Consider the following 15,074-nt stretch of genomic DNA (forward strand, 5'->3'; position numbering starts at 1 on the left):
GAAGACTATGGGTCAGTATGGGCAGGAACAAATACATTTTTTTATTAAAGATATTACACATCTTTCATTGCTAAAACACAATGCTCAATTTGACACCTGAATAACTATTTTACATAGAATATGACCATGCTCAAGCAAAACAGGGGATACAGATCTAGTGTGATGTGCTCAAAAACAATAATTTGTATGTAGTCAATTTAAATGTTTTCAATACTTGGGCTGAAATATTATTTGTGTCCAGATTAGTATGAAAACAATCCTAGCAAATTCTATGACAAAATGTCATAAGACCCAACATGATTTCACAAATGTATACAAATTTTAAATAATATTTGACTTACCAACACTGGCAACATACAGTCTGTTTTTAAATATCAATGCTACCACTGCAGCAGTTCCTGCCGATATCTCCCGTATAACATCCTGTAGTTGGTTAACTATATCGGGAAATTTTGTGTATGCTTGATAATCAGTCAAACCCTGTGAAATAATAAATAAAATTCTGAAGCTTTGAAGCATGAAGATTAACAGTATGTGGGGGACAGCAAAAACATCATAAATATTAATTTCATATTACATTAAGATAAAATATTTACAGCAAAACTAAAATACCAATTAATCAATATAGCTAATTAAACAAATATTTATGCTGTAAAGGTTGCAATGCTCTGTTTTGTTAGTCAGGCACATTTACTGTTAGTGATATTTTCAGCCATAATTGAAATTATACCTTATGATACTTGGTCAATTTAAAAAAACTCATGTTAGTCCTAAATACACATTATGGCAATAATGCAAAAAAAATATCTATATTAAAGGTGTAATAATAAACAGCACATCAAAATAAAAGAAACAACATTCAATATACTAAAACTAAATAACATAATATTTCAAAGAAAAAATTGCAATTTTCAAAGAGGCAAAAGCAATACACATTCTATGCATTTAAACTATAAAACCTAAAAATTTCCATTGGTCATAGACTTCAAGTTTTCCAAAATCTTTCAATCCGTATACTGTTAATAACGTACTGAATAGTAAACAAAATGATCATTTTCTACAATAAGATAAAACAAATAAGTGAAAGACTGAATTTTTCAGAAATTGACTCTGAATAACATAAATTCTGTTCTTAGTTTTGAAAACAATTAATAAACTTGTGTTTTGGTTCAAAGTGTGTAATCAAAGCCATATATTAAATAGCAAACTACTACTGTGTATAGACAGCATTATCTAAAATGCTGCAGGACTGCAAGTCCTAAATCATGAATCAAAAAATTCATGAAAAAAACAAACAAAAAACTTAATTCAAGGATCAGGATATTTAGTCCTGCAAATTTGGTCCACAAGAAATTCAGTTCTAGAATGTTTGGTCCCAGAATTTTCAGTCCCTAGATGGACCACAGTGCCTGATACAACAATACAAAAATTACTGCTTACACCTATGAGCATAACCACACTGCAAGTTCAGTCAAGGTTTAGGTACCCACAATGCAATGTAGGTTCCAATAAATTATTCATATAAGAATAGAAATAGGTAAGGAAGTAAAACAAGTATTTTTCTATTAGGTAGTTTGGTGAATGACAACTAAACATAGGTGATATCCTATAGGTAAAAGGATCACTGTTGAAAGGGTGAAACTAGAAAGAATCAGTTGGCAAATTTAATGTTATGATGCAAGATAGCACCTGCATCTTCATCCAGAAAGGAATAAATGATCCAGATGACTTGAGAGATCCATCAAATAAGGATAAAGAGCATGAGGACTCTGAAAGAAGAGGGAATCCCATAGCACACAACCATACCTCCCCAAAAGAAAGAATCGTGGGAACTTCAAATAAAGCCTTGCTTCTCATTTAACACCTATCCACATGAACTGGTCATAAAAGACTGTCAGGATCAGTATGATAAAAAAGGAGCAAAAGAAGAAAAAAAAAGAGAAAGAAGGAGTAATCTCTTCCCAAGCCAACAAAGTTATAGGAAAAAATCACCAGTCATGAAACAAGATTAATGATGATATGTGAAACTAAGTACAAGGGACATGCAGTACATAAAGACCAGATTTAAGGTGACTAAAAGCAAGAAGGAGAAAGAAATAGGTTTTGAAAGAGATATGTTACACTGAACAAGCAGCCCAGTATTTAAATAGGCCCTGTATAACAACATTACATTTTCAGTTGAATAATGGAAGTGGACAAGAAGAAAAAAGAATAACTGAAACAGGTTAGAAAAACAGGGGTATAAAAAATGGAACCACACCAAAAAAAAGTTGAAAGGCAGTAAATAAGATTGTTTGATAGTCTACTATGGGAAAAACAGACAATCCTTAGTCAAACAATAAAAGAAAGAAGGCTGAAATGTGGGTAACATAAAGATAGCTTGGTAGGAGGAGCTTGACAAATAGATTAGTGGTAAGACAAATCAGTATTCCTGATAGACAAACTAAGAAAATGGGCAACACAAATGAGATAAAAGAATAAATACATGGTAGGAAAAACCTGACCAATAAGCAAGGTTGGATGAATCCCACATATGAAGACAAAGGAATGACACTTCTAGGCAAAAGAAAAATGTAGAAGGTTGTGGCTAAGGGTTTAAATACAACACAAGACCAGCACTAAATTCAAAGCTTCCAAGGGCATGACAGGCAGACAAACCCATATTGAAAGAATTCAAAAAAGAAAGTCCAACATGTGAAAGCAAAGGTCTTTGGAATAAGTCTTACTAATGATTGATATGGGAAGCAACTGCAGAATTGTCAGAGTTGATCATAACCACTCCACACAAGCTAAAATTGGAAACATAAACTTGTTTGATGGGCTGCCAAAAGTTCTGGAATACTGACTTTGAAAGTATGCTCCATGTCAGACAAACCTCGGAGGTGATGCACAACAACCTGTAAAAAATGCAATGGTGAAGTGATGAAGATCAACATTGGGTGGCAGCAGAATGCATAATCCAGCCATTAAGACAGTGTTCTCTCTTGCTGCTGGTTTCTTTTCTTGAGGGTGGTGGCAGCAAAATGCATGATCCAGCCATTAAGACAAACCCTCAAGAAAAGAAACCAGCAGCAAGAGAGAACACTAATTTGTTGGAAATATTAAATGTTGGACTCTCATAGTCCATTGAAGAAAGCTCATGTGAGCTTCATCAAAAAGGACAAGATGTTTAAAACATGGAAAAATCCCCAAAAGAGACAGAACCTTTCATATAAGAAGTATAGGAGAGGCAAAAGTTGAGGTGACTTGACATTCCATACATTGCAGACAAATGGGGTGAGGGACTTAAGCCTGACTAAGTTGAAAATTGAAAAGATGCCAAAGTGGAGCAAGTACTGAATTAGAATGAGGGATAATTGGAATGGTTTGACAAGTTAACTCAAACAAATAGTTTTTCGGAGAGTAAGTGATGTGGCTAAAAAAATTGTCACCTAAGAAGAGGCAAGAAGAGTAACTCAACCTTGTAATAATGGAAACAAAGGCCAAATATATGGATATGACAAGCAAACACTCCCATTACTCCATAGAAAGCATAAAGAGCCAAAGTGATGCTAAAGGAGATAGAGAGCTTGAAACCAATAAACCTAAGCCCAGGAAGTGAAACAGAGAAAAACATTTGGAAAAATAGAAACTTTGAATGTGTAGAAAGATGTCAAAGACATCCATCTGGGTAATCTCCAATCTGAGTGTAAAGGCCCAATAAAGAGGAAGAAATTACGACATCTTTAACTGAGGGACTATTAAAGAGTAGTTAAGAGAAGAAACATCAATGATTGGATGCCAATCTCTGGTCTTTGGGAGACAACCAAAAGATGAGAAGTGAAGCACTTTCTCATTGATTCTCTTGAAAAAAAAGATTCAATACTGTCACTTTGAGACACAGAAGAACCTGAGGACTAGAAGATGAAGATAAAGAAACCAAAAAAGCAGGTAGAGAGAAAGAAATGAAGAGAAAATCTGTGTATAATAAATTGAATGAACCAACAGCCAGCTGTAAATGATAGTTATTAACATAATGTGTAATGACAACTCAATGGGAAAGATGATAATGAGATATGAGAAGAGAGAGGTGGAAGTTTCACAGAGTCAAAAAAGAGGTGTGAATACATAAGGCTGGAAAAGATAAAAAGCCAAGGAAGAATTGGTGTCAGGTTACTTACATCTTCAAAGCATTACAAACACCACTAAAAACTTTACGGTGAAAAAAAGGAGCCAGAGTAAGTTAAGAATGGGAAATACAAGTATCAGTGAGAAATCAATCATATGCAAGAAAGTTGCAACAACAGAAGAGCCAAGTAATCCATAAGACAAAACTCTAGCAAAGGTATTAAAAAATACTAAACATACGTCTTTAAAAAACCCACCAAAACCACAGGAGAAGGATTTGGAGAAGAAATAAAGAGAGGATAGCTGGTGAAGAGGTCAGGAGGTAACCCCCATCCAAAGCAGATAAAAGGGACCCCAAGGATTGGGAACTAAAGAATGGAGAAGGGCAATGGCAATAAACAAGTATTCTTGAATGTGAGGAGAATAAGCCAATTAAAAGTGTAAACAAAGCTGATCCAGAAATAAGACAGCATGTACAAGTAAGTCTGGATAATGAGGAAAAATCAAATAACCTTCAGCATGAGAGGCATTTTGTATATAATTAAATTAAAAGAGAATGAAAAAGCAAACCTAATAAACCAAATCCATAATGAGATTTGGAGAAAGAACACTAGCCTCCTCAGGTAGAAAAACATAGTACAAACCTAGGAGGTAGAAAGAGTCAATCAAATTCATTGTCCTCATGATCAGGTTCAGAAAGAGGGGAACACATTCCCAACAAAGGAGTAGGAAAATGAAGACAGTAACAAACTCACATCACATTGAATAATCACAATAAAATCATTCACAATCTTCACTGGTCACTGACAAAATGGGATAAGTGTTAGCAAAACTGCCAAAATCTTGTGAAAAACAACACCAGCACTTGATAATTCACTGTGATTAAGGGAATTCTCCTTTTATATGTAGTAATTGATGTAAGTTGAAATCAAATTAATGATGGGGAAAGTAGTACAAATTTCATTGTACTGCACAAAATTTAAACTTTGAAAAACATGCTCAATCACAAGAATGCTGAGAAAAAGAAGTTAATTTTGAATGCAAAAGCTTTTGGGGAGTTACTGCATAAAGGATATGTTGCCCTCCTATGGGTAGAGGGGTATTGTCATATAATGATTAGATCATACACTGGCACAGTTCACGTTAAAACCTGCTTTAGGTTGGAAATAGCTCAAGGTTAGTGGCATCCATAAAATCTCAAAGGCATACACATGAGGAATAGCTATTGCATATAGAAGTAAAGATATCATTTTGGAAGCATGTTTTGCACTTTTCAGAAACGTTTACTGAATTTTGAGGACAGAAATTAACCTTTTATTTGAGAATGCTCAAAATTATCTCAAAGTCCAGTTTTTATTTCTCTGCACTCTGTTCTACCTGTAGATCAATTCATTTTTGTCATTTTCCTTATTTCACAATGTAATTGTCACCACAATCCAAATCATCTACTTTTCCTCTTTTATTTTAAACAATGTTTTACTATATTCTTATTTCAACATCATGTCTTGTGACTGGCCACTCAAATTTCACCTATAACAAATCACTACAGTTGTCCTTCCACATAATGAAAACATCAACCAATGCTTTGCTTAAAAAAAATATGGATATTAGCAATTGCTTCATTAAATAAATTTAAGTAGCAGTTGGAAAAAAAATCACATAGCATTGTACTATCACTGTTGTTTCACACAAGTGCAATTCTCAACCTGGAAAATGCTAATGTACAATGGCTCTCCTCACCAGGGATACTCACATAATCTATTTTTAAGTTTGTTCTGAAAGAATTATAAAATTATATTATGTACAAAAAATCATCATTTATAACAGGTAGGAAATACCTGGTATGTACAACAGCTAAAGTATGTGTATTGTAAAATTATTATACATTTGCAATTGAGATTACAACTGCACATTTTTTGCAGAATAAGCTCAAATATGGAAAAGCATCATACAAGTGATAAAGATGGAATTCACGAGAGAACGTTATAATTTAGTATTCGCAGTTTTCATAATCATGTAACTTACAAACTGTGATTTCCCTTTAGATACAAGTAAAGAGCAACAGGTAATTATTTGCCATTTTAGTATTTCAAAAAGTTTCTAATGAATTGAATCGATTATATTTTTGTCAGTTGGTGACATGGTATAGTGAATAATTCAACTTTATAAATCTAGTAATAAAAGCACTTAATATTGGAAATATTTTGCACTGTATTTAAACCTGACACTAACCAAAACCTACATTAGCAGGTCATATCCTGATATGGTAAATGTTCATGAAATCTGATGATTTGAGAACTTTATTTTAAGAAAATGTTAATTATATAAAACATTAACACTTATTTCTTTTTTGCTCTGATAAGTGAACAGTTTATTTCAATGTAGCTTATGTGTTAACATTTACAGTTAACATACTTCATGAAAGACATACCAGTTTTGAATATGCAGCCTTGGGTTTGAGGATTACCTTTATCAAAACTGAAATTCTTTCAGCTCCCACACTAATAGAGGAAGACCAAGTGATAACTATCACTATTTTCCATTTGATAAAAACATCAAATGATAATTCATAAAAGCTGTTGATGGAGAATTTGAGTGGCAGTTAAATTCTGGCTAGTCCCTCTGTTACCTTTGAACTTATGCAGGTAGATGGTACACTACCTGGATTGTTCTCCAGTGATCTTGGTGCCTTCTATTCCAATCATTAAGAGAATTCGCTACAGAAGAGGTGTTTAAAAAGCTGAGTGGCATTTCAACTCCAATTTCCTGGGACAATGCAGGGAGTGAGCACATCTGCACCATTTCCTGTGATTAAGGTGCTTCATCTTCCAAAACACTAAAAGAACCAGTCACAAACAAAGCAGAATAATCCAACACCAGCCAAAGTTACAAACAACTTGGCCATCAAAAACTGGATTGCATGGTACTTGGCTGCTGGAAAGATACCACAATAACAATGAAATTCAATGATGTTGAGAAAACCCACTTGTAGAAAAAAATATATATGTAAAAATGGTTCGTTTGGGTTGAGAAAATTTTTTATGTAGAGGATATTTAAACATTTTAGCACACCCTCTACATTCCGACACTCAGTTACACAACCCCTTTCAAACATGTGGTCAGCTTCCGGTCAGTTACCTCTTTCTTTCTTTGTGAACCTGACGATGAACGAAGAAGGTCGATACATTGTTCGCTTCTCTATGTAAAAAAATTTTCTCAATCCAAACGAGCTGTTTTTACATATACTTTTTTTTCTACAAATGAAATTCAGGTTCACATCCAGAAGGTACAGGGATAAAGAAACAAAGAGGCATGTATGTTAAGTTGCCATACAGAAGAGCTATAGCAAAATTGTAATATAACACATGAACAAATTCCATCTCAGCAAGAAAGCTCAAATAAGCTACTGATAAAGATTCTAAATGGTCCAAGAAAAATATGTCTCTGGTTCTTGTTGTAGTTTTGGCAGCTATGTCATTTATGATAGGTCAAATCAGAACACAGGAACTAACAGTGGAACACAAATCATTCAGGGTGAATTTGATAACTTAGAGTAAAGCACTGACATTGTAACTGTTAAATCAGGATGCTTTTATGGATAAACTGTAAATTCAATCTCTGATAAGAATATTGTATAAAAGTGAAGAAGTGACAAGAGTTTAGGGCCTCAAAAGAACTATGAAAACGTAAAAAAAGACCTTACTGAATACCAGAGAAAGCTCATCTGAACCACTAAAGGTATCTAGCAGCTGGTATTGGTATATAAAGAGATCAACTATGGTCCTGAATAATTTGTTGACTTCCTTGGTCTAACTGGTGCATCTGAGAGTGTACACATATTTGTATGTGCATATATATATATGCTGAAAATTAAATATCATTTACCTTTTTGGGGATCATATATGCAATTTTATACTTTTCTAAAGTTTTGCACATTTACTTGGTTATTTTTGTATGCTTGTTAAGATTAATTTATAGCACCTATATTTTATAAAGTTTTTGTGAATGTACTGTACATTTTGTAATTATGCTATTCCATTAAGGGTTTTTATATGGTTAAGACTGTGTCTGTAATTACTTATTATTTCCTTTTCACATCTTTGAATTCTAATATATAAAGATAATTTCTAATCAAATAGTTTGATTTTATTGTTAATTTTTTAACTTCCCTGTATAATATCATTTTGAGGTTTATTTCATATTATTATAGGAACTGTGAAGATTTTCATTTTTTGCATTTAATTTCATGTTGCTCTGCCTTTTTTTTCTTACTAATAAATACTTTGATTTTATTGATTGCTCTTATAAGACACTGATTTTTTTAGCCATATTTTAGTGTCCAACTGCAATTGAATCAGGTTCTAAACTAGCTTACTTCCTAGTACTTGGTTAAATTGTATTAATGTAATTACTTTCTTCTACACTTCATAAAAATAAAATCACTTTTTAATATTCCTTTTCAGTCAAAACACTATATCAAAATAAATCATTGTGAAATTCAAGCTAATTACAGTAAATATTTTTAATTTTGAACCACAGTTTGAAGTTCACCTGTGAAGCAAACATATCTGATCAAACTAAACAAAACCTTAATCTTTAAATTTTCCTCCCTGACATACACATGACAATTGCAAATATAAGCAAACAAAAAAACTGTTATAGATATGTGTCTCAAAGTTTTTCAGTGTAAAATTCAATTTATCCTTCTCTATAGATTGCCTATTTTGTTTTTATTTTCATAGTAAATGTGTATTAATAAGCTGTTAAGACAGAAGGTTTAACCCATCATCTCTGTATTCATTCATATTTATCCTTCTCCACATTTTATTTCTCTAACTTGACTTACATGTTTGCACTTGCATATGAAGAAATTAATGAAATTTCTTCACCTTGGTTCCGAGCTTCAAATTACACTGTTTTACTTGCTTTGAATTCTAATCAGTGTATAGCACTTCAGGCAACCTCTGCAAAAGCAAGATACAATGATACTTTTGGACATTAAAAATGTTCCCCTTCATCAGCTAGTGTTTTGGTGGAGAAATTGGTAGGGTAAGCTAAAATTTCAGTCTGTACTTTATCCTACTTGTTTTCTTAAAGTCATGGTTTTAAACATTAGGAGAAATGTGTATTCGTAAACTATACTTTGATATTAAAATATCAATTACTTGCATGGGTTGAAGGAGGATGAAGCAATAAAATGCTACCATTTATAAAATGTTTACTGAACATGGCTGTTTCTTAAAAAACTGTTTATTGAAAACACATACCTGAGTTTAACCTGCCTGAATGCTAACTGTTAAAAGTTAATGACTGTCAAGCACTGAATGCAATGTAGATTAACTGCTGCACTAAACAGGTCAGTATGAGTAATATAATATGTTGTATGAACATATGCAAATATAGAAGTGAGGTCAATGTTTGTTTTCTGCAGACATTATTAATTGTATTTTTTCATGTCATATAAACAGGTGATGATCTAGAAGATCCAAGAAAGATGAGCTCCTCCACCTATGTTTTTTCAGAAATTAATTACTATATTATATAAACTGATGAGGATCTCAAGGAGGAGGGAGAAGTATATGAACTTGGAATCCCATTATTTCAAGAATTAATAGAGTTATCCTTTAAATATTGTATAAGAATGGATGACTCCAGAGGAGATATTCTTGGGAAGAGGGATAAATTCCCTCATTACATTTTTTTTCAGGAATTAATAACTGTATTATACAATGTTGTAATAAGTGCGTGCAGATCTAGAGGGCATTCCTCCTTCTTCCACATTTCTTTTTTTCTTTCCTTTCCCAGAGGGTAATAAACAAACAACCAGACATCCTTTAACAACCATATATTACCAAAAAATATTTTTTAGGTTTTCTAAAATAAACACAACTGGAGTCTACAGCAATTCAGTTAAGACCTCAATCAATAAGTGATTATTCCTAAGCTAATACAACAATATGATCATCAAAGAAATGTTGCCATGGTAATTTTCAATTCTAATGCTTTCAATTTTTTCTGATACTCTAGCAATGTGTCTGGACTTTAGATTTGTTTTAATCTAGATTAGTACTTTTTAGAACACCTGCAGCTTCTACTATGTTGACTAGTTACAAAATTATAAACATGAACAAAAACACTAAATTGTCTGGAAATGCAGATGTAGCAGTGTTGCAACACGTAACTGACGACTGAATAAATCTTTTACTGTTTCTAAATGTTGTTAAACAATGCAGTTTTACTGCTTATATGATACATTTCCATGTATGCAATGCAGGATTAAAAATTAACTTAATTCTAAATTATTATGCCTAAAATCTTGAGACAGAGTTTTTTCTTTAACTTTTTATAATATTTTTGCCACTTGATAAAATTTTTAAATATAAATATTAAGTACATTTCAGATGATAGCACACATTATATTTCAATACTTTTAAGTGAAAATATATTTGAGAATCAATATTTTACATTTTCTGACATTTGCTCAAAGTAATTCATGAAGAAAAAAATATATTAAAAAGTTAATATTTTCATTTCTGCGCATCTGCAAAGAGTTTTGATTGTAAACAAATCCAAAGTCAATTATTTTTTTACTGTTTCTGCTCATTACAAAAAATAATATTTACTAAGAATCTATCAGTGCTCAAGAATATGTTATCCATTTCTTGATTCTCAAACATTTCTCTATAAACCTTGGATGAAACTTTGTTATAGTGCTACTCCAAGCAATCAGATCATTTACTAATAAAACACAGCTTTGAAAACAGGTATAAATTAAGTTTAAATATGATTAGATAGAGAAATATTTGTATCATGATGTTAGGGTAGAGTAAATATATGGGTTTGAGATCTGTAACTGTTTCTCTTGTTTGTGAATTGTGAACGTATTTGAATACTAAATTATCTCTTTGAGAGCTGCAGAAGTTTTCTAATGAGAAGACATCAGATAATCTGAGATAAGTTAAAACTACATTTCAGAAACAGGCTGAATGAATAACATAGAAACTTTACTACAAGTTTAATACAGTAACAAATACAATGTTTGAAGAAGGTTTCAACTAACATCAGGTAAAGGTAGCTTGGTTCTATGATATTTTACTGCTGTCATATGACTCCACAGCAGTTTTCTGCCATAGTAAATGACTGCTGGTGTATTTTTATGCCAGCAAAGGGATGCAACAACTAATTACTTCACTTTAAGGTTTTCTGTATGAAAAGAAATATTATTAGAATATTATAAAAGCAACCATTATTATGTTCAAAACCCTGAACATGAAAATTGCATCATAATATTTGTAACTGTGCAAAATAAATAATAGTATATGTATTTGCATAATAGTGATAGCCTTTTTTTTTTCCCAGCAAGTTATTCAGTTACTTTATTATTTTGCTTTTCTAACAAGTTATTCAATAATTTTATTATTCAATTTTATTTTTAATCAAGTTTAGTGCAACAGTTTATTAGTTCAACATAAGTTTTTAGAATAAAGCTGTTCCCATGTTAGGAGATGTTTTGTTTTGAGAATATAATGACTTGTTAATAGTAAAATACCCTGGAAGTCATTCACTATAGTAAAGTGTCACTGTAGTTATATGCTGGCAGTCAAATAACCAACAATAAAATGCTGTGATACCAAGTTTGTTTAACCCTCTTACTGGGGGCTCTGTATAATATACACAAGTTTATCTACACATCTGCACATTAAGTATTTGCACAATAATGTTTGATACATCACGTGCATCTTCACAAAATTTGGTGGATGTTTTAATAGATTTTTAAAAATATTTTTGTTACTAAAGCTTGGTTTGTGAAAATAGATCTGGTTTCATTACTAGTCTAGATGCAAAGTGATTTCATGTTACAAGTAAAGAAAGCTATTCATCCCAAAAATCTGAAATATTATTCATAATATTTAAACTTCCAAAATACACTTCAAATACTTATCTTCATTAAGACTTTATATTTTATGTTATTTTCTATACTCCAACTCTGCAAGGTCTGTCACTTGACTAACCTTGTTACCATCATAAAAAAAATTAGGAAATATAAATTATGCTTTTTATCATGCTAGATTGACTACACCTTGAAAATACAAATGTTTAGTCTAAGTAGCATAAGCATCATAATGCAATATATTTACATTTTTACAATATTAACCTTCCAGTCATGTCTACCTAACACTATATAACTGCCACTGATATGGTGCATGTGCACTCACATCACCAACCCAGTAATATAAAGTCACATTTCAATTATTATACATTATATATATAGATTATTACTATTTACAAATAAAATGTAAAAATTATTTTTCCTTAAAATATACAACAATAAATCAAGAAGTAAAGCAAACAATTATCTCTTCTCATTATGACCTTTGTACTCAGTTGCTGCTGGATATTGGTTGCTAAACCTTTTAAAGTTTTAAACATGGAAAATAGCAATCAATTTTTTTAGATTTATATGTACAGTTAAATAACAAAAAATCATAAATACCTTACCTACCTACACTGATACCCCAGAATTTCACTAAAATTTATTAAGCTTAGTAACTAAGATGCATTTTAATTTTAAAAAGTATGATACTTCAAGTAAACTAAAGACACAACCTACTTCCTTGAAATCTTGGAAGAATGTGGTAACATTTTCACACATTAAAATAGCTGAGAAGACCACACTGGAGGCATTCTAAGCTGTTAAATGGTTATTCACATATCATACATTGAAATAAGTGTACAGCAGGAATCATTTTCAAAAACAGAAAAAAAGTGAAAAGGGCCACTGTGTTTGATTCAGTACATAATACATGTGGAATGCTGAGTTATGCTCATTAATTGACTAAGTTTCAACTAATAGAATATTCTCACATGAAGTTAACATTTTTATCACCACCCTGTTTTGGTTTTCTGAAGAAATTTCCAAACTACCCATCATTTAATCCTTGTGCACAATAATTTAGAATTAAATAACTTTTTAACATTAAACTTCCAAACATGAAAATGTATCATACACTAATAAATTAAACTAAAAATCTTGATCAAAAATAATAATGAGAAACAACATTTTGATCACTTGGAAATTTGCTTCCAATTAATTTGACTATGCAGTTTCTAAAAATTATGTTGAAAAATACTGATCACTCCTAGTTTCCATGTTATAAATTTATTTTAAATATTCACATATATTATGAAAATAACTTTCTTTAATAACCTTATTTATTTATTGAAAATTGTATTTACGAATGCTCAAAAACAATATACAATAGCAATACCAGTTTGAAAAAGCAATGAGTATAATACAATTAAACTATTTTATGACACTGATCAATACAACCAATGCTCAAATGTAACTGATTATAGTGTTTAATCACTCAGTACTATACAACTCTTCTAATTTTTTTGTAGGTATTGTTTTTTTGTATAAAATGTGTGTAACTGAGGCTTTATCTTGTTCATCTTGTGTTGCACTGCGTACATGTGAGATATTGAACTAGACTTTTGAAATGTCTGTAAGTTTGATCTGTACGCACGAATTTAATAAAAAGTGTATTTTAAAAAGTGTTATTGATGTTTAAGTTTCATTGGAGTTTAATTTTGTGCATTATATTTTGTAACCTTTATATATTTATTATCTTTTTTGTACTCTTAAGTTGTTCTTTTTCTAAAAATAAAAAACAATCAATGTAAAGCTACCAAAATACGAGTCTTTAATTTTGATCAGTTGGCCAAATAAAAATTTATTAAGCATTTTAAACAATAATCTAGTGTTTATTTTCAAAAAATTATTGCACAAGTTCCTGTCATTGTATTTTCAAAATTGTTCTTTTTGTATTTTATATGAATGGAAAAACTACTAAGGATATTTGCTACTATATCTAATTTTGAATTACTAACAATAGGGAAGGCAGCCAGTGAACAGTACCCTACCACCTACTACCAATGACAGCTACCAAATCCAGAGCTTTACCACTGAGCCAACCTGTGCTTCAAACTGTTCTAAGTTATAGTTTTAGATATTACTTTCTGTAGCAATTACATTACTGAGATACCTGTGAGTCTAGTCACCTATGTTAGTATAGTTTGCTAAATGAAATTATAAGAAAGATTTAAAATATAAACACACACTTTATCAGAAAGTGTTTTCTCTTTATCAATAAAAGTGTTAATACCCATACCAGCTGTTATGAGATACAAGTGTTTATTCATTTGAAAGTTAGGTAAAAGTGAATCTTTTAGACTATTTAGAATATTGGGGAGATTGTTTAATATCATTTGTTTGTCGTTGATCCAGATGTGTATCATTTTTTCAATGGTTTTTCTGAGGAAATTTGTTGATGTTGATGAAGTGTTGTTTTATTTTGTTGATTTCATCGTTAATTTTATCAGGTGAACATAGTTTTGTGGCTGTGTTTACTTGGTTTCTTAATATGCTGAGTTTTTTTATTTGTTTCATGTGCCGAGTCCCAGGGAATGTATAATGCAGTATGGGTGATTTTTCTGTGGATTTCTGTTTTGAACTGTGTATCAGTTCTAATAATTGGTGAACTTAATGTTGGGGTGTATTGAGAAACATATGGTGTTGTCAGAAACATGCTTATGAATATGTAAACAGTATTAAATTGTTTGAAATAACTCATATAGAATAGCATAAACAACACCCTTTTAACAAGTAACTGAAATCTATTTTCTTTTTAAATTTTAAACAATACAGTTGTGTTGCATGATGACAGATTTTAATTACAAAGCTTATGAATAGTAAGTAATTCCATTCTAAATTACTGTACTTTAAGATTGAAAAGTGTTTCCTGTGAGTCTGCATTTTTTATTTCTTGATAATTTTTTAAGATATAAATTTCAATGCTAATTTTAAATATTCATTCTACATATATTTCAATATATTTAGCTCAAAACATTTGAAAATCAGTATTTTGTTATTTTCTGACATTTATTTTATGTAATTTATGAAGATA

At 31.1% G+C, this 15,074-nt stretch overlaps 1 protein-coding gene across 3 annotated transcripts in view; it reads right to left on the reverse strand.

Annotated features, from left to right (window-relative positions):
* The window catches only part of LOC143255255 (TGF-beta-activated kinase 1 and MAP3K7-binding protein 1-like), an 81,560-nt gene that overhangs the window by 33,162 nt on the left and 33,324 nt on the right, over positions 1-15,074 (reverse strand). For all 3 annotated transcript variants that reach the window (XM_076510645.1, XM_076510644.1, XM_076510646.1), the window contains exon 4: positions 342-480. In XM_076510645.1, the coding sequence (XP_076366760.1) occupies positions 342-480 (139 nt within the window). The remainder of the gene's footprint in view (positions 1-341; positions 481-15,074) is intronic.

This window comes from Tachypleus tridentatus, chromosome 7 (assembly GCF_004210375.1).
Source record: "Tachypleus tridentatus isolate NWPU-2018 chromosome 7, ASM421037v1, whole genome shotgun sequence".
Taxonomy (NCBI): Eukaryota; Metazoa; Arthropoda; class Merostomata; order Xiphosura; family Limulidae; genus Tachypleus; species Tachypleus tridentatus.